Source organism: Notechis scutatus, chromosome 4, assembly GCF_049901735.1.
Source record: "Notechis scutatus isolate UNSWTSFEM ecotype Mainland chromosome 4, rNotScu1.2, whole genome shotgun sequence".
Classification (NCBI taxonomy): domain Eukaryota; kingdom Metazoa; phylum Chordata; class Lepidosauria; order Squamata; family Elapidae; genus Notechis; species Notechis scutatus.
The window spans coordinates 64,217,535-64,237,330 of NC_142012.1; the positions used below are offsets into that span (position 1 = coordinate 64,217,535).

At 38.7% G+C, this 19,796-nt stretch overlaps 1 protein-coding gene across 1 annotated transcript in view; it reads left to right on the forward strand.

Annotated features, from left to right (window-relative positions):
* LOC113417979 (N-heparan sulfate sulfotransferase 4) overlaps positions 1-19,796 on the forward strand; it is a 155,257-nt gene that overhangs the window by 80,934 nt on the left and 54,527 nt on the right. Inside the window, exon 5 of the mRNA XM_087963637.1 lies at positions 17,563-17,748. Coding sequence (XP_087819763.1) covers positions 17,563-17,748 — 186 coding nt within the window. The remainder of the gene's footprint in view (positions 1-17,562; positions 17,749-19,796) is intronic.

A 19,796-nucleotide genomic window follows, 5' to 3' on the forward strand; every position in this document is an offset into this window, starting at 1 on the left:
TCCAATGTCTTCTTAAAAATGACTAGCACCAACTATTGAAAAGCAATTACCAGATATTCAAGCTGACTTCGGAAGGGCTCATGGCACCCACGACCATATTAGAAATCAGTGCTGGATCATGGAAAAATCTTGTAAATATCAAAAGATCATTTACATGTGCTTCATTGACTACAAAAACTTTCATACAAAACTTTCATACACCAGCACATCTGGTCAAGTTGGTGCAATCACTCTATACAAAACTGAAAGCCTCTGTGTGAACACCATATGGAGACACTAAGTTTAAGATAAAGAAAGGAATGCAACAAGGTTGCAATTTCTTCTCTCTCTTATTCAACCTGTAGGCCAAGGTTTTCATGAAGAAGCTAGATCTTGAAGAATTAAAAATCAAGGTAAAGACTGGTGGAAGAAACATCAACAATATGTTGATGATATATGTCTCTTCTCAGAAACCAAAGAAGACCTGGAACATCTGGTCAAAAAAATCAAAGAAGAAAGTGAGAATTTTGATCTCTTGCTGAACATAAAAAACAACAACAACAACCCACCACCAACAACCAAGCTCATGACCACTGCAAGAAAGAGAAATGTCAAAATAATAAATTGACAGTGGAGATATAGGAAAAAAATCACTTTCCTACAATTGCAGATAGCTGAAAGGAATGAATGCAGCACAGAAATAAGATGAAATAAATGTCAGATTGTACTGGGTCAGATAGCAATGATGAACGTGAGCCGAATATGGAAAAGCGAGGACATCAGCCTGACAACCAAATGTAGTTTAGCCCACTCTATTGTGTTCACCATAGCTACTTATGGCTTGTAAAAATTGGATCTTGAAAAAACAAGACAGGATAAGAATAGACTCATTTGCGTTATGGTGCTGGAAAAAGAGCCTGCATATTTCAGCAAAAGTGATTAGCAGGCTCATAACACCAGACATGTCACTGGAAGGCAAAGTCACGACTCTGCGTCTCACTTACTTGGCCATGTCATGAAGGGGAATTCACTGTTGTGTTTGAAAGAGCTGGTGGTAAAAGCCATGAAGGAACATAGTGGCTCAACACTATCAGAGTGTGACACCAGACAAAGCATGGAAAAACTCAAAGAAATAGTGCAAGATTGGAACATGTGGAGAGACCTGACCCATAGAATTGCCAAGAGTCAGACACAACTGACTGAATAATATCATCATCCTCATCTAGTGCTGCTATGTACCTTAGGCTTCCAGATATTAAAAGATGTAGAGCTGTGATGGCAAACCTATGCCATGAGTGCCGGAAGTGGCACACAGAGCCATCTCTCCAAGCATACCAGCTGTCGCCCATTGCTCTTCTGGGTTCTGGAGTGCATATGCATGCTGGCCAGCTGGTTTTCGTGTATGCGTGAGTGCCGAAAACCAAAAGAGAAGCTCCTGGCCATGCATGCGCACGCTGGCCACCTGGTCTTATGGTTTCTAACACACATGTGTGCGCAAAGACCAGCTGGCTGGTGCACACATGTGCATTAAAAACAGCCAGCCAGCTGGTCTTTGTGCGTGCATGTACATTAGAAGCTGGAAGTCAAGGTGGCTGGCCGCATGCACATGCAGGGAGCTGCTCTTCCGGTTTCAGGCATGTGTGCATTTTGGAACTCAGTGCCTTTTCGTCACATGCATGCTCCCGTTTCAGCACTCGGTTCCGAAAAGGTTAACCACCACTGATATAGAGCATTGACCACAGCAGGCGGAACTGTCTTCTGCATCTCTTACAACCTTTTTGAGTGAACAGGCCTGCTTGTAACCAAGGAGGAGTAAATAGATGTGGCAATCCCAAGTAATTTAGTCAGCAGGGTTTACTTCCAGGTGGATTAATACATTTTACAGTGAGGGAAAGTACATATGCCTGTTGAGGAAAAATGCAGACTTCGTTGTAAAAGATTGCTATGTATAAATATATACTGGATTTTGCTTTTATCAGGTCTTCCTTCACTGTTAGAGACACGATAGGAATAATGCTATAAGGAATGTAATATCTCTTCTATTTTTAGTTGATATTCATTGGTTTTAGCATGGCACCATTATTTTCTTTAGATCCATCTAAAAAGGATCTTTGTGACATTGTATTGCCATCACTATCTGTTCATAAAGATCATAAGAACTTCTTCCTATTTTTAAGCAACTTTTTATTCCAAAATATAAAGACCTTTTACAAGTAAGGAATTGTTAAATACTATTTAATGATATTATTCTCTCTTAAGGTTCTTGAGTTTCCTTGAAAACTTTCCCTAGAGAAAGAAATTGTTAAACCAATTTCTGTTCTTGTAATTAGTCCCCAAATAATTCTGCTATATTTCTTGCATTATTACAATTAAAAAAATAAATGCGGACCTCAATACTATTTTGAAGAACTGTAGCTTCACATTTTCACTTGGTGCAAATTCAAACAACCAGACTGTATCCTGGTTAATAGAAATTAAACTTCTTTCATTAGAAAAATGCATTCTTTTCCTACATTGTGATCCTAATGGAATTGGAATAACATGGATTAACATGGTAGGAATGTTTTAGCACAGAAACTCTTGGGAAGCCAGAATAAAATAAAGCCTGGGAAAAAATGACAAATCAAAATTGACAGATACATTCATCCTACTTATGAATAGATTGCACTTCCAGGCTATTACCTGAAAGTAAGTTCCATTGAGCTGAATGAACTTATTTTGGAATAAACATGTCACCAAAATAGAATGTGAAATTGCCTCAGTCATGTCCAGAGTATGTACTTTTTCCCTGAATCGTTATGAAATTATTATGCCCATCAGTAATGGACAAAGATAACAGTTGTTTCTCATCTCAAACTGCTAAAATCCACTTTGAATGATTGCCCCAAAAGGTGAGGGCATGGTTCTAGCAGTCTTCTATAAATATATCATTTTGAAGAAAAAAAATTCAGAATGTAAAGCCACTGTTTATCTGAAAAGTACTATATACGCGGTGAAGGCAAGGTGTTTCTGACAAATAGCAGTATAATTGTAAGCACCCCACTTTTTTATGGAAGGATTATTACATTCAGCCATGGCACAAAATATTTATACTTACATCGCTGTCAAAAGCTTCTTGGCCTCCCTTTCCTGTCAAATGGTTTTCTTCTCAATAACCAGTAGGGAAATAAGAATTTGGATAAAAAAATGCCAGGAAATGAACTGCTGCTATCAGTAAAAAAATATATTAATGCAATTCTACCTCGATTTGCAGATAACTGAGACAACATTCTGAACTCAGCATTGAGAAAAGAGATTTCCTTTGCTTCTTCTATCCTGGAAACTTCGTATTTTCTTCAAATCAGTTCCAAAGCAGATTTTTAGAACTTATTATAGATGTTATCTAATCCAGTTATCTAGTCCAGAGTTCAATACAGTCTCTACAGATGGTCTCTAAGAAATAACCATCCCTCCTTTTAGGAGATTTGTAGCAAAGGAGATTACCATATCAAGTAGCACCAGATATCACGAGACAATTCATAGTCAGGAATTTCTTTTGATGGCTGACCTGGGTCCCCCCTTTTTATAGACCTGTTATTATCTTTGTAAATGAAGCATTGTCACTCCATATGTTGCAGGAATATCAGAAAAGCTAAGAGAAACAACACAACATATGTGCTCACTTCAAACCCAAGAATACACTAAGACAGAAGCTTGTGCATCCCAAGGATAAAACACCCAGACACAAAGTGAGCAACATGGTATATACAGGGGTGGGATTCTACCAGTTCTGTCCACCTCTGTAGAACTGGTTGTTCTGAAGAGCAGCAGACATAGAACCGGTTCTATGTCTGCTGCTGTTTTGGCCTACCCGCCCACCCGGGCTCTTACCTGACCTTTATTTCCTGCTTTTTCAACTGCAGCTGCTTTGTGCGACACAGCTGCGGTTAAAAAAACAGGAAAAAAGGCCTTTTCCAGCCACTGTGTACTTCCACGCAGTGCTGCTCAGCTGTCTGGGCAGCTCAGCTCAGGTCGTAAATTGCACTTGCATAACTTGCGCGCGCGACGCAGAGCAACAGTACCGGTCAGATCCCATCCCTGGGTATATACAGTACAATGCAGTGAGTATGTCTGTATATTGGGGAAACAAAACAACCACTTCATAAATGCATGGCACAACATAGGAGAACAACTCCATCAGGACAAGATTCAGCACTGTTTTGAAGACAGCAAAGCCACCCTTTTGGACGGAGAGGATTGCTGGTTTGAAAGAGAGGTCAAGAAGGCTCTCTATGTCAAAACTGAACAGCCCTTTCTAAACAGAGGGGGAGGAATATGGCATCATGTATCCCCAATTTACAACACAGTCCTTTCAACAGCTACAAGAAGGCTCCACGCCCATTTACACTGCTCAGGTGACCCAGTGAAACAGATAAACCTCCAAGTGGCCTCAACGACCCTCTAAAAGAATGCAGATGACTAGCTGCCTGCAAGGAATATAAACCCTTTCATTCCCCATCATCCAGTCAAAGCCGGAGAAGCTTTTTGGATGAGAAGAGAACCATCTACAAAGAAAAACAAAAAAGTCCAGTTGCCTCTTGAAAAAGCACCTTTGGGACAACTATGATCTGAATGATTGAGAATCTTCAAAGACCATCAAATAGAATCATTAAAGAAAGGATGCCAAAAGAGGGACAAAATAAAATGTGAATAACAAAAATGTTTTTTTTAAAAAAAGAACATTATTTTAAATAATTATATTGAATTTTCTTGCCGTGAAATGTCCATGACAAGTTGGTCATGGCAAGTTGTCCTGCAGTGAGTTGGCCATGGTGAGTTGGCCAAAATGACTTGGATGAGGAGAGTTATCCCATTTCATCTTAACAACTAGCAACCATTTCGATAACAACAAACTAATTTAATCAGCAAAATCCAATTTCAGGGTTTTTTCTATCTCAAGTCCAGAAGTGGTTTCCATGGTAAAAACAAAGTTGGATATATTCTTTCTTCTTATTAAATGGCTAATTTTGCCGTCTCTGCTAGCCTCATCACTTTTTCCATCCGTTTTTTTATTGTGGAGATTGACATATTTTTCCATTTCTGTGCATATATATTTTTCACCGCAGTCAACATACATATAGAGTATAATGTTCCAAAACTTTTTTTCCAACTCTTTATCCAATAATTATAAAAGAAAAGAAACTTCACATTTCAATTTTATATTCACTTTCTGCATTATAACACTGGTATGTCCTCAATATTTCTTTGCTTTATTACAAGTCCACCAAAGATGACAAAAAGTACCTTCTTTAGAATTATTTTTCTATCATGCATTTGAAACATGTTGATATATCTCTGACAATTTATCGAGTGTACAGTACCAATGATACGTCATTTTATAAAAGGTGTTGTTTTTTTCAAATTGTTTCTAAAATTTTACAGGTGATCATTAACAATACAAAACCTGCATTGTCAGTGAAGATACAAAATAAATGTAATACTTTTAAAGGCTGAAAATTTGCAGTGGATGAATTGTTAGAAAACAACAAAGCATTTCCCTCTTTCAATACCTTGGCACAAATAATGCATACAGCTGACACAGTAAGGATGAAATAAAGTAAAATAATTTCCTAGGGAATCTCCTTGCCTGCCTGAGAAAAAAAACTACTTGGAAAATAAAAGTGTCCTTGTGTTAAAAGTAGAAAGAGCTTATGTAAATCTTTTAATTCAGCAAGGTGACAGATGACAGCCAACATTTCACCTCTCTCCTTTTTGACAAGACTCAAAGCAATTCAGCAGAGATTGCCTTGTTATGTCAACAGAGGGCAAACATATTTTATTTCCCTCACACTCTTGGAAGCATAAATTTGCTGTGCTAAATTGTTATTGCACTTCCTGTGGGGGAAAAAAAAAACCTGTAACCATAGGGAAAGCGCTATAGTATGAGTGAGTTTCATTTCATTCAGGGATATTCCAGCCTTCACTCTTCTTCATTTAGCATCTTTCATACTAAAGGGGGAATGTTTTACTCACAAGATAAGACTGCAGCCACCATTCCACCCCAATACTCAAAATTAAACTTCTTTTTGTACACTTCAGGTTTTTATCCAAACAGAATCAAATCAAAATATGCCCTGGCCCTATGTTTTTAAATTATATAAAATGCAAATATACTTTCAAGTGTATTAGCATTTAGGGTTTTTTGTTTACCCTTATCACAAATCTCCCCAGATATATGAGCCTAGACTTAAATTTTATCCTATCATGATCAGAGGCGGTATTCATCAGGTTCTGACCAGTTCTGGAGAACCAGTAATGGAGATTTTGAGTAGTTCGGAGAACCAACAAATACCACCTCTGACTGGAGATTTGACAGTATCCTTCCCCTGCCACACCCACCAAGCCACGCCCACAGAATGAGTAGTTTAAAAAAATTGAATCCCACCACTGAACAAGATCCATATTTATAAGAAGGGAGATTTTATGAAACATTGGATTTGTTACACAAAACTGAGTTCAGATCTATTGAGAAGTTAATTCTTTAAAAAAATTATATGGTCGCTCAACTCATTTTCAGTAAAACCAATAATCCTTTTGCCCCCTGGCAATAGCAGTCAATGAAATAAATAATGAATAAACTTGATGTACTCCATCCCATTCTGGGTTCCTCAGCTCCATTGGCAAAGCCAGATCTTCAGGGCCTTGCTAAAGAATATCAAAGTGGAACCATTCTTATCTGTGCAGAGATGATGTTCCATAGGGAAGATGGCCTTTCTTTTTGATTCCAGTAGATATACCTCTCTTCTCAGGTTGGGTAGATATGACTTGGAAAAGATGGTTTTTCAAATTACCTGGTTTCACAATTTAGCAATGGTTTATTATGGCTTTCAAACTATTGATTGATTGCCTGAATAGATTTTAAGATCACCTGGCTCCCAAAAAACTCTGGGCAGCTTATATATTTTAAATTAATATATGTAAGATAATAGAATATGATAGATGATGGATGGATGGATAGATGTTAAAAAATAACTCAGATGTCTGGACAAAACCACATAAATAATTCCCCCCCCCTCCATCCTCACCCTAAAAATAATAATTACCAGGGTCTCCACAAATACCTACTGTGTATCCCAAGCTTGGGAACACAGTCACATTTTAAGAGTTTTCTGGAACATTTAAAGGGTGGGAGCCATTTATATTTCTGGAGGTTGCTATTCTGGAAGGTAGGCACTGCAACAGAGAAAGCATGCTTTTTTGTTTTGCAAAATGACAACATTTTACATATAAAGAGACACACACACAAACACACACAGATACACACAAACACACACACATGTAAAACAGGTACTAAGGAATTCTATAAAATTGTTTTGTTCTAGACTTGAGCAAAACTATCATTCCAGCAAAAGACCTCGTATATCTGAAGGCAGCCATTACATTTTGCTGAAATCTTTCCTTCTCTTAGCAACACAAATATAAAACTTCCAAGAATTCTCTTATTTTTATTTTTTTAATCCCAAGGCTCTTATCATCTTGGACATAATTGGGCCAATATGGAATACAAAGGATTGGTTACTTATTTTGATCTCAGTATTTTATTTTTCTTGATGTGGCTGCAGTAGTGGGATTCAATTTTTTTTTACTACCGGTTCTGTGGGCATGGCTTGGTGGGCGTGGCAGGGGAAGAATACTGTAAAATCTCCAGTCAGAGGTGGTATTTGTTGGTTCTCCGAACTACTCAAAATTTACGCTACTGGTTCTCCAGAACTGATCAAAACCTGCTGAATACCACCTCTGTAAAGCTGTAAAGGTATATAGAGATAATCTTAGGCAAAAGAATGAATGAATGAAAGGAAAAAAGACAACTCAGTCCTTGGAAAATGAATGCCTAAGATAGACTCTCAGGATTCAGTTACAGTATACTGTCATAATGAAGAAGTATTCTTTTTTCTGAAGAGCTGGCACCAATCTTGCATTTTTCCTTTAATAGTTCATCCCTTTCTACATCAAGTTCATCTCCATTTTCCTTTGCAGTGGCATAAAATTGCTGTTGGTTTGGAAACTACATCACACAATTTGGCTCTTATTCAACTTATGAATATCAATATACCACTGAGTATGCTTATGCAATCTGTTCTGATTGGTTTAATTTAATTGCAGCACAGTCTAGCCAACTTTTTGCCAAGTTTTTTTTATTAGTTTTTTACTAGTAAAAAATATTTATCAAATATTTTGCTGAAACTAAAATGTCCACCACATCCCATGGCTAACTAAGGTTACTATATCAAGTTACTTCAAGTTACTTGAAGGTTTCTATATCATGAAAAAGATTAAGTTTGGCATAACATGCTCTTGATATAACCACCTTAGTTCTCTTCTGCTAATCAATGTATTTTTCTTTTTAAAAAGATCACAAACTATTTGTTTAATAATCCAGTTTGGAATTTCCCAAGGATTAGAGGCAAGTAGACTACCCTTCATTACCCATTTCATCCCATTTTTGAAGATAGGAGTAATATTTGCAGTTGAAAGTCTCTTTGATCGTATACAGTGTTTTTCAAACTTGGCAATTTTAACATGGGGGGGAGTACAACATGCTGGGGAATTCTGGAAATTGAAGTTCATATATTTAAAGTTGCCAAGTTTCCTCTATACCCATCTGCCATGATTTCCAAATATTCTCAACAAGCTTATATCCTCAAGATATTTTAAGACTCTTGAATATAATTTATCTGGGCTTTTTCCCAGAATTTTCCCAGTATTTCCTGACTATCGCTTTACTTACTTTGGATTGTAAGTATCTCACTTGATTGATTGGATCCATTGGATCACAATTGCCCTTTTGGGAGAAGATCACAGTAAATTAAAGCATTTGAAGCATTTTTCTCTTTTCCCATTACCTCTTCTGTTCTATTTTTTTCCGAACAGTGAGTTGCTCTTTCCTTTTCATTGTTCTTATTGCTAACCTAGTGAAAAGGTTATTTTTATTTCCTTCACCTTCCCTTGCAAAGCTATATCTCTTTTAACTTTAGCCTTTCTCACCTATTCTGTTCTTAGCTGATACACTTTCTTGGCAATTTCATTATCTTCTATTTCACAGATGTATTCCTTTCAATTCTCAGCTCAGTTGAAACGATCTGTACATTCACTTTAATAGTGTGCACTTGTACATTTACTATCTTTAGTATATCTCCTATACTACTGTTGACTTAAGAATTTCTGTCCAACACTTACTACTATTCTAAGTTTGTTTTCTAATTTTTGATTATGTCTTTACAAAAATGATCCAGTTCCATTTCTTCAGAGTCACAACTCTCCAAGCTTCCCATTGCTTTCAATTAATTTTTCTTTTAATTAGGATAAGATTTAGGAATTCATGTCTTTTCTTCTGTCTTCTTTAAAATGAAACCATCAACAAGACCAAGTCTTTGGAGGAACTGGCAATCTTATCTGAACTGATTTTTTTAACAGTTGTTTAGATGTTTAAAAAAATCCCATTATTACTATATTTCCTTCCTCAAAGTTCTCTAATCTGCTCCAGAAAAGCATGATCCAGATCTAGAGTCTGGCCCCTTGGTGGATTGAAGGCTAAAACATATGTAGAACTGTTGTTTCAGGAATTGTGCATGTCTAGTCTAGTGAAAAGAAGAACCAGGAGTGACATGATAGGAGTATTCCAATATCTCAGGGGCTGCCACAAAGAAGAGGGAGTCAAGCTATTCTCCAAAGCACCTGATGGCAGGACAAGAAGCAATGGGTGAAAACTAATCAAAGAGAGAAGCAACTTAGAACTAAGAAGAAATTTCCTAACAGTTAGAACAATTAATAAATGGAACAACTTGCCTCCAGAAGGTGTGAATGCTCCAACACTGGAAGTTTTTAAGAAGAGATTGAATAACCATTTGTCTGAAATGGTATAGGGTTTCCTACCTAAGCAGGGCGTTGGACTAGAAGACCTCCAAGGTCCCGGGCTTCCGGTTTTGCAAGGCTTCGGTGGCGGTAGGAATCCGCGATCGTGCGCGGTTCCTGCTGCACTTGCCGCCGAAGTTCCTCCAATCCAGTTGGTTCTGGAGGATATGGTTGCCCCGTAGAGGCAACCAAAGAGAGAGGAGATCCGGACAGGGGAGGGGTATTGCAAACCCCCTCCCCAGCCGGCAAAACTCCTTTTTCCCAAGGCGGTAGAGCAGCGGTCAGCAATGGCTGCCACAAAGAAGCCTGCAGCCAGGTAAGATTTGTGCAGGAGGAAGCTGGAGAAAGTGAAAGGTTTTTTTGGCTGAACCGGAACAACAAGGAACTCTTAAATACCCTGGAAATTAAACCGCTTGAACGATACATTGTTTCCCAAAGAAGGCTGTAAAAGCGGCGGAAGAAAAGTAAAAGGGAAAGTTATTTTCTCTCACTCTCAATCCCCACGGAAATAGCAGAGGGAATCTGGAAAACCTGCTTGGGCACAACAAACCTGAAACTTAAAGCCAAGGAGGTAAAAGATCTTTGAATATTGGAATTAAAAACTAAAAAATTTCTTAATCTTGCTATAAGTGGGAGGGCAGAGCTAAAGAACTTACTTTAAGATTGTATTGAAGGAGACTGCTTGGACTTTATAAGACTAGAAATAAATGGTGATAAAACTTCTAGAAAATTATTCTGGATCTGTGTAATTGAACTCTACCCCAGGAAGAGAAAATATAAAAGAAGAAAGTGCTAAATGAAACAATTTGTTCTGATTTGGATTTGCTTTGTGACTTTGGGACTCTTGGGAACTATTTCTTGAAAAATCAAAAACATTTGGGTTTTGTTTTTGTTTTTTAAAAAAATGGCATTATCGGTTCAAGAATTACAAATGGAATTTCAAAAGTTGAAAGAAGAAGAACAAGAAGGCAAGGGCTCTTCTGGATCTATTTTCCACTTTTTGGAAATGGCAATTTCTACCTATCAAAAAATACAACAACAGGATGAAGAAGAAGGTTGGGAAGAAGCCATCTTTAATGGACAAATAATTTTAGTGGAAGAAGAAAACAGAAGGGGGGGGGAAGAGAATGGAGAATTCAGAACTTAAAAAAGCAACCAAGAAAGGAAAAAATAAGAAAAATCGAGATAATGTCAGAAAGCAACAGAAAAGAGAAATACAACAAAGAGGGAAGATTAAGAGAGTGGAGTTTGAGAGATGGGGGGGCAAAAAGGCTAGAATTGATAAGAAAGGAAGAGAAAAAGGAAAGAGAAGTCATAAAGGTTTGAAACAAGATGTTAAAAAAAGTTGTTTTCAGAGATAAAGGGTAAAATATAATTTAAAAAATGATTCTGCGAAATTACATAAGACTGTATTGTAGATATTAGTATTTGAAACTGAGTTAGAAAATTGAGATATTACATGAGTTAATAATGCAATAAAGGGAATTTATAAAAATGTTTAAGACTTAACAATAGAGTTGAATTTTCTAAGAAATATTGTTTTTACTATATTATAAACTTCAATACTCCTTTTTTTTGTTTGATTATTTCAAAATGTAGTATTTAGAATGTATTAAGCAGAATCAGCATGGAAAGTATGTATTATTTTAAGTGTTTAATTTAGGGGAAAGATAAAAACTTGTCATTCTTCAACCAGTGATCACAGGAAAAATATTGTATTAGAAAGAAAAAATAAATAGATAATTGAAAGTGAACAGACAAAAGATGCAAGTAAAATTATTTAAACTGAGGTGAAATAAATAAAATAGAATTAAGAGAGTGAATAGAAGAGAGAAAACATATAGAAAATATAGAATGTTAAATAAGATATGAAATAGTATATTTGTGAGCATGAATTTGATTTATGTCTGTACAAAAAGACGTAACCAGGGGTAAGCCGCTTTCCAAAAAGAAGTTTTATGTATTTATGTTTTGTGTTATGTCTGTCTATGTTTGAATTAAAATCCTAGAAGAACGTTGGAAGAGAATAATGAAATTGTAAATAAAGCAGATGGATACAATGAATATATATAATTCAAGGTAAAAGAAATACAATTGAATAGAAGGAAAGGGAGAAATAAAGAGAAGTTGGGAAAAGATATGAAGTTGAACAGATAAGATAAATATACCCTGTTTCTCCAACAATACAGCCTCCCCCAATAGGAAGTCCCAGCATGTTTTATAGGCATGAAATGAAATTAAGCCCCTCCCCCCCAAATTAAGGCCTATATTAAAACATGCGAAATGGGGGGGAATGGCGGGGGGCTTGCTGTGGCATTTGGAGCAATGCTGCAGTGTTTGGCGCAGCCACGTGGCATTTGGCGCAGCCACGCGCGGCCAGCCAGGGCTCCTCCCTGTAACCGGAGCCTGGTGGAGACACTCGGCTTCAGGTGCAGCTTCCCTGGACAGCAGGTCTGGCGGAGAGAGCCCGAAGCCGCCCATCCTTTCCACCCCTCACCCAGCCCATCCCTGTCCCCACGCATCTCCAAACTCACCGGCAGCTCCAAATGCTGCAGCGGCATGGGCATCGGGCAGAGGCGCTCACTCGGCGCTCAGCTCAGAGGATGCAGCGCGGGCTGTCGCCTTGCCTCCCTGTCCACGGATGGGTCAGCGCTATCACTGCTTTGGGTGGCCTCTCCCAGTGGCCCCTTCAGGGTCGGGCTGGAGGGACTTGGGAAGGAAGCCAAGCTCGAGTCAGCCTGGTTCTTTCGCTTGGCAGGCGGGTGCGCACCAGCGGCTCGCTTTCCCGGGTCTGCCAACCCTGCCCGGCTCCAGTGCGGCCCTGGCGAGATGAGTGAAGGGTCCGGCGGGGAAGCGCTTGCTGCTTTGGCCAGAGTTCCACCGCCGGGAGGAGGCCCCACCTGTCAACTGCACTGGGCACCCCAGGCGAAGCTCTTTGTGCTCTGCCCGGCGCCAGGCAGGGATGGCGGCTGGGCACTTCTCCTGGGGTGGGCTGATCCTGCGCTGTGGCCCCAGGAGATTCGCCTCCCCATGTGGGGTTGGGCTGCCCTCTTGGGCAGGGCAGGCTTTGTCGTACCGATAGTAGGGCGTCGTTTTTAAAAGAATGGGCTTTGCCTTCGAACGATGCCCAGGAAGGCGGCGACAGGAGCGCCTGAAGCCGAGTGTCTCCGCCGGGCTCTGGTTGCAGGAAGGAGCCCTGGCCGACCGCGCATGGCTGTGCCAAATGCTGCGTGGCTGCGCCAAACACCACAGCGTTGCTCTAAATGCCGCGGCAGCATGGGGAGAAGGGAAAGCAACGGTGGTGGAAGGGGGAGAAGGGAAAGCAACGGTGGCGGAAGGTCTCCCGATACAAAGTGCCCCACCAACGCTGAGGTCAACATCCAAGCCGTCGCTGCCCGCCTGCCCGAGGATGCAAGGGGGGGGAATTAAGTCACCCCCAAAAAGACGGCCTAGCTGTTTTTTGGGGGCTCAAAAAAAAATAAGACCCGGCCTTATTATATGAGAAACACGGTACATATTAAATTGTGTTTGTATGGAAATATGATAATTTGGAATTATTTTGTTTTTAAATAAGATGCCTTATTTGTTTTTCCAGAAAAGATTTCTTATGTTGTTATATTCTATGTTTTGTTCGTTTGTGTATTGATTTCAAAAATTAATAAAATTTGTTTAAAAAAAAAAAGAAGACCTCCAAGGTCCCTTCCAACTCTACTAATCTCTTGTTCTGCTTATTTTCCATAGCATGTCCCAGTAGAATATCATTGTTGTTTCCCTGTCCTATCAATTTTACCCAAATGCTTTTGATTGGACCAGTGGAAGAAATCAAATTTTTTTACTACCGGTTCTGTGGGAGTGGCTTGGTGGGCGTGGCAGGGGAAGGATAGTGTAAAATCTCCAGTCAGAGGTGGGATTTGCCGGTTCTCTGAACTACTCAAAATTTCTGCTACCGGTTCTCCAGAACTGGTCAGAACCTGCTGAATACCACCTCTTGATTGGGCGTTCATGGTCATAGGCCTGGATTTCTATAGATATACACACTTCTTTCACAAATACATTCATTCTCCTCTTCCAACTGTCATATTTGTTTTGAATAAGTTACTCTTATTAATTCTCTCATTCCATTCATGTGGTTTATCCCAACAGACTTCAGTAATATCCAGTACATCATGTTCACCATCCCACTTTAAGATGTATAATTCTTTCTGTTTGTTCTCCATACTTTTGTACACAAATTTCGGTTTACATTCTTAAAACCAGAAGCTACTGTTCTACTGTTCTTTTTGAATTAGGCTGAAATAAAAGCCAAATGTGGATTTTGTACATGTTTATTTTCATTTCACCCTTCATTTTACAGGATGATATTCCAACCATTTCAAGCTCAAAGTCATTTCACATTCAAAACTCATTCAAATTATTCTGAAAGTGCTTCACATTTAAAGTTACTAATTTAAGCATTCATACTGAAGTACTGAAGTCCAAAGGAGATTGAGAAAAGTCACCCCTACAAAAAAAAATCCATGTTATTAATGTTCAACAAAAACTAGACATATTTATATCACTGTCTAAAGCCAGCAGTATTAAGTCTTTATTTTGCAAGGCCACTATTTCAGTTTTTAGTAATTTAGGCTAATGACAGTACAGTATAAGAGATATTATTAATGCTTAACTCTAATATTGCTTCGGGAAATTTGAATGATCAAATATCAACTATTCTCTATTTTACATTTTCAATATAGACCATCAAACCTTCCCGTTTTTAAAAATAAGCTGGTTTGTTATATATTGAATGTCATTTCAAAGAACTATAAAAAGGATATTAAAAAAGTTCAGTTACGGTACATGTTACTTTTTGTCTACCTTATTTGATTTTATCGTGCTGATTTGTCAATCTAATATATAAACAGGGGTTGTTTTGTTTATTCTATTTTTATTTATTTTATTTATTTATTTGATTTGTCAATTGTTTACAAGATAATAAGTACAAGTGTATACATAGTTGTGAATATATGAAATGGGTACATATAAGAAAAATAAAAGAATAAGAGAAACAATAGGACAGGGACGGTAGGCACGTTGGTGCGCTTATGCACGCCCCTACAGACCTCTTAGGAAAGGGGTGAGGTCAATAGTAGACAGTCTAAGGTTAAAGTTTTTGGGGTTTGGGAAGAGACTACAGAGTCGGGTAGAGTATTCCAGACATTGACCACTCTATTGCTGAAGTCGTATTTCCTGCAATCAAGTTTGGTGCGGTTTACTTTGAGTTTGTATCTGTTGTGTGCTCTTGTGTTGTTATGGTTAAAGCTGAAGTATTCATTGACAGGTAGGACATTGCAATGTATGATTTTATATACCATGCTTAAGTCGGACCGAAGACGGCGTAATTCGAGGTTTTCTAGTTTTAGAATTTCGAGTCTGGTGGCGTAAGGTATTCTATAACGGGTAGAAGAGTGGAGAACTCTTCTTGTGAAATACTTCTGGACTTTCTCAATTGTGTTAATATCACATACGTGATAAGGATTCCAGACTGATGAACTGTATTCGAGTATTGGTCTAGCAAATGTTTTGTATGCTCTGGTTAGTAGTGAGATATTACCAGAGAAAAAGCAACGTAGGATTAGGTTAACAACTCTTAATGCTTTTTGGCTATGTAGTTGCAGTGAGCTCTAGCACTTAGATCATTAGAGGTGAGTATTCCCAGGTCCTTTACAGAGCTTGGGTCATCAACAAGATCTTGACTATTCAGCTTGTATTTTATTTTCTGATTTTTTTACCAATATGTAAGACAGAGCATTTATTTGTTGAGATTTGGAGTTGCCATATGTTAGACCATTCAGATACATAGTCTAGATCTTTTTGTAGGGTAGTAGTATTGTCTGTGGTATTGAACAGCTTTACATCATCAGCGAAGAGAACGCAATTGCTCTTGATATGATCACAAAGGTCGTTTATGTAGATTATGAAGAGAGTTGGTCCTAGAACACTGCCTTGGGGAACACCACTATTGACAGGTACTGGATTTGATAGGGCGTTCCCAATTTTGACCATTTGTTGTCTGTTTGACAGGAATGCTTCTATCCAGTTATTCAGTTGTCCAGAGATACCATAAGATTTTATTTTTAGGAGTAGTTTGTCGTGTACCACTGAATCAAAGGCTTTGCAGAAGTCTATGTAGATTGCGTCTATTGCTTTGCCCTGGTCGAGTTGAGTAGTCCATATGTTTTTGCAGTGTAAGAGTTGCAGATTACAGGATAGTTTTTTTCTGAAACCAAATTGTTTATTGGAGAGTAGGTTGTTGGTCTCTAAATGGAGGATGATGGATTGGTTAATAATTGATTCCATGACTTTACAGGTGACGCAGCATAAGGAGATTGGTCTGTAATTTTCAACTAGGCTTGGGTCTCCTTTTTGAAGATGGGAATGACTGTGGCTTGTAACCATAGGTTGGGCAAGGAGCTGGTTCTGAAAGATCTTTCAAAGATTATGCTTAGAGGTTTGGCTATGGCAGCGGATAGTTTTCTTAAGAAGTAGGCACATATTCCATCCGGTCCAATAGATAGAGATGGTTTTAGGTTGCGTAGTGCTTTTTCAACGTTGTCTACTGTAAAATCGATATGTATTAGATCATTATTGTTGTCTGTGGTACGGCTAGGAAACATTGGGCATGATCCATTACTGTTTACAAACACTGAGCCGAAGAATGTGTTAAAGATGTTGGCTTTAATGGTGTCGTCGCTGCAGTCTTTACCATCAGGTCCTATCAAGGGAGGGATGGACCTTGAGTCTTTTAGTTTGTTGTTTACAAAATTGTAAAAAGCACGGGTGGAATTGGTGCTTAGAAGGTTTTCCTCTTGTTTAATGTGGTAATTGGTGCATTCGGTCTTTATCTGGTGGCATAAATTTTTATATCGGTTTTTGAAATTAGCAACGTGACCAGATTTGTTTTTCCGCCAGAGTGATTCTGACTATAACAAGCAGTGTTCTCCTACGGTATCTTCTTGAGAATTTCCCATGTATCATCAAAGAATCCTGCATCTAATTGACTTTCCAATGTTTCTTATAATTAGCACCTTTATTGCTCGATATCTCTCTTCTGTCTTTTGTTTCATCACATTTAAATAGAGAAGGAGCACTGTGGCAAATCATTCTTTTTATTATCAAATAACTATTGTTTTAATCATAAATACGACCATTGTTGATAGTGGTAATACTTGGTAATATTAAATTATACTTGTTTAATACCCAAAACTAACTGAGGTATGTAAAAACTGGAAGGGGGAAATGGGATCCAGATGCATGTAAAACCTGACTCTGGATACTCTCTGTCTATCTTAGGAAAGCTAACATGTTTGTTACCTAGTTTTTATTACTAAAGAGGGGAAACTGCTAGCCACGATGGCATCAATTGCACGCAGTGTGAGAAGCAAGATGTGTCTCAGTACCATTTCCTGGGCAGAAATAAAATGTTGCACTATCTATCATCTTTCTTGTGACCGATCATGGCTTTTATCAAGTTGTCTCTGAAGAAATCAGTTTCTTTTCCCACAAACTGCATCCTTGTTTGAGGGTTTCAATTACTGTCCTTGTTATTTTTTAAAGAAATATCTGATCATATTCAAAATCATCCGCAAATATATTGTAACTCTGGTGCTCTTTAACGTACATGTGACCTTCTCCTCTTTTGCATACTTTCAGGAACATGGTATTCCAACTGACATTGGCTATGCTGTGGCTCCACATCATTCTGGAGTCTACCCAGTTCATGTTCAGCTTTACGAAGCGTGGAAGAAAGTGTGGGGTATTAAAGTGACCAGCACTGAAGAATATCCTCATCTGAAACCTGCGCGGTACAGGCGTGGCTTCATCCACAATGGCATCATGGTACATTGCATTCCCATTCTTTCATAATTATTCCTGTGGGGGGAAAAAAAAATAACGACAGCAGGTTTATTTGTTTGTTTTTATTGATAACATTTATATAGCTGCCCATCGTATATATGTTCTGACCAAGGCTTCCGAGACCGTAATTACGCCCACGCTTATTTTAAAAATAAGTCTTGTTTTATTGCAATGCTGGGAATTATTATCATTCCCACCCGGTAATGAATCTCAAACAGTCCCTCGAGATAAGCACCCACCTTTCTTTCCTGTGAAGTGCTGCCAATAACAGAAGTGTCAAATGAACTAGAAAAAACCCAACCAAAGTACAAAGAGTTTCAAGAATGAATCTGAACCAAATGCTTCCTGACTCTCATAAGATAGCAATATTTAAGGGAGGGGACTATCTGATCTGATAGGACAGATGGATGTTAGAGAAAGGCGGCAAACCATGTGGACCTGGGCCACAGTGCTTGCAATTATGATTTTTTTTTTTTTAATTGAACAGTCTCTTTTGGCTGTTACAACTGGGCTTGATTTTACAAGAATTTAAAGAAAGCCTGAAGGATTGTTAGAACATATATCCTGCTGGCATATTTGTTTAAGGTGCATACTTTTTTTCTTCATGTAGTAGATAACAAGTATTGGCAAATTTAGTAATTCGTTTTGTATCGTATCTAAAATACAATTAGAACTTTAGAAAAATGAATTAGCAGATTATACACACAAACATACATACATATACATATACATATACATTCACATTCACACACACACACACACACACACACACACATATATAGAGGAGAGGAGTTTCTGTTTCCATTTTAGTTTCACAGCACCAAGCAGCTTTAGTATAGAATAGTTGAGCTAAGCCACACCCAGGCTTCTTTCTGTCTTCTCCTTGCTCACACAGCAAATACTGCTTCAGTTTCTAAATAGCCCTCAACTCTCTCACACACTGACAGGACGCTAGCCAGATGAATACCAATGGGTGCTAGTAGGCAGAGACAGAATTTGTTTCCCTTATCTTCATCCCATATATATATGGGTGTGTGTGTGCGTGTGTGCGTGTGTGTGTGTGTGTATGTATGTATATATATATAATATCGCCAAAACCAAACACTTCAACAACAGAATAATCAGAGAAGCCATAGAGATAGAAAAACGCCCACACAGCATGAATAAAAGAGATGACACCTCCCGCCTACCAGCAATTTGGAAACCCGCCCTCATGAACAGACGAGTACCTAACATGAAGAATGACACCAGACCCACACCCACACCACCAGGGCCACACAAGATGCCACCACCACACTTCCACGTAAAAAGCAGACTCACACCCACACAGAAGATGAGACACGACCACGGACCAGAAGCCGCACTGCAGCTGCATCACTACCCACTTCAAACCCCTCCGAGCCATACATGAAGCGAACTGACCCCCACCATGAAGATGCAGCACGACCACAAATTCGAAGCCAAACAGCAGGATCACAGCTCACCAGCTCAAATCCCCCAGCAACTAAGACTAACCTGAGCACAACCAAGCCCCCACCTGAACAGAACACGCCTCCAGCCAATCAGAACACGGCCAACCCCCCAACCAATCAGAACACAGCCAACCCCCCAACCAATGAGAACACACCCCCACCCAATCAGAACACAGCCAAGCCCCCACCCAATCAAGTCACACCCTCACTAGCAGTTAAAAGGAAGAAGCAGTTACAAGCTCACATCACTCTGAGAAGGACAGAGCCGAAGACACAAGCCTGAAGATGATGAATGAGACTTCATCGAAACGTTGCCTAGATACTTCCAATCTTACGCGGGAGAAAACCCGAATAACCAAATATATATATATATATATATATATATATATATATATATATATATATATATATATATATATATATATATATATATATTCTTAAGTTTTGGTACTTACATGTATGGCATTTGGCTTTGTTCGGGTATTTTCCCACGTCATTGTAGTTGTTCTTTTAAAGTTGTAGCAACGTTTCAGCAGAATCTCATCTGCCATCATCAGG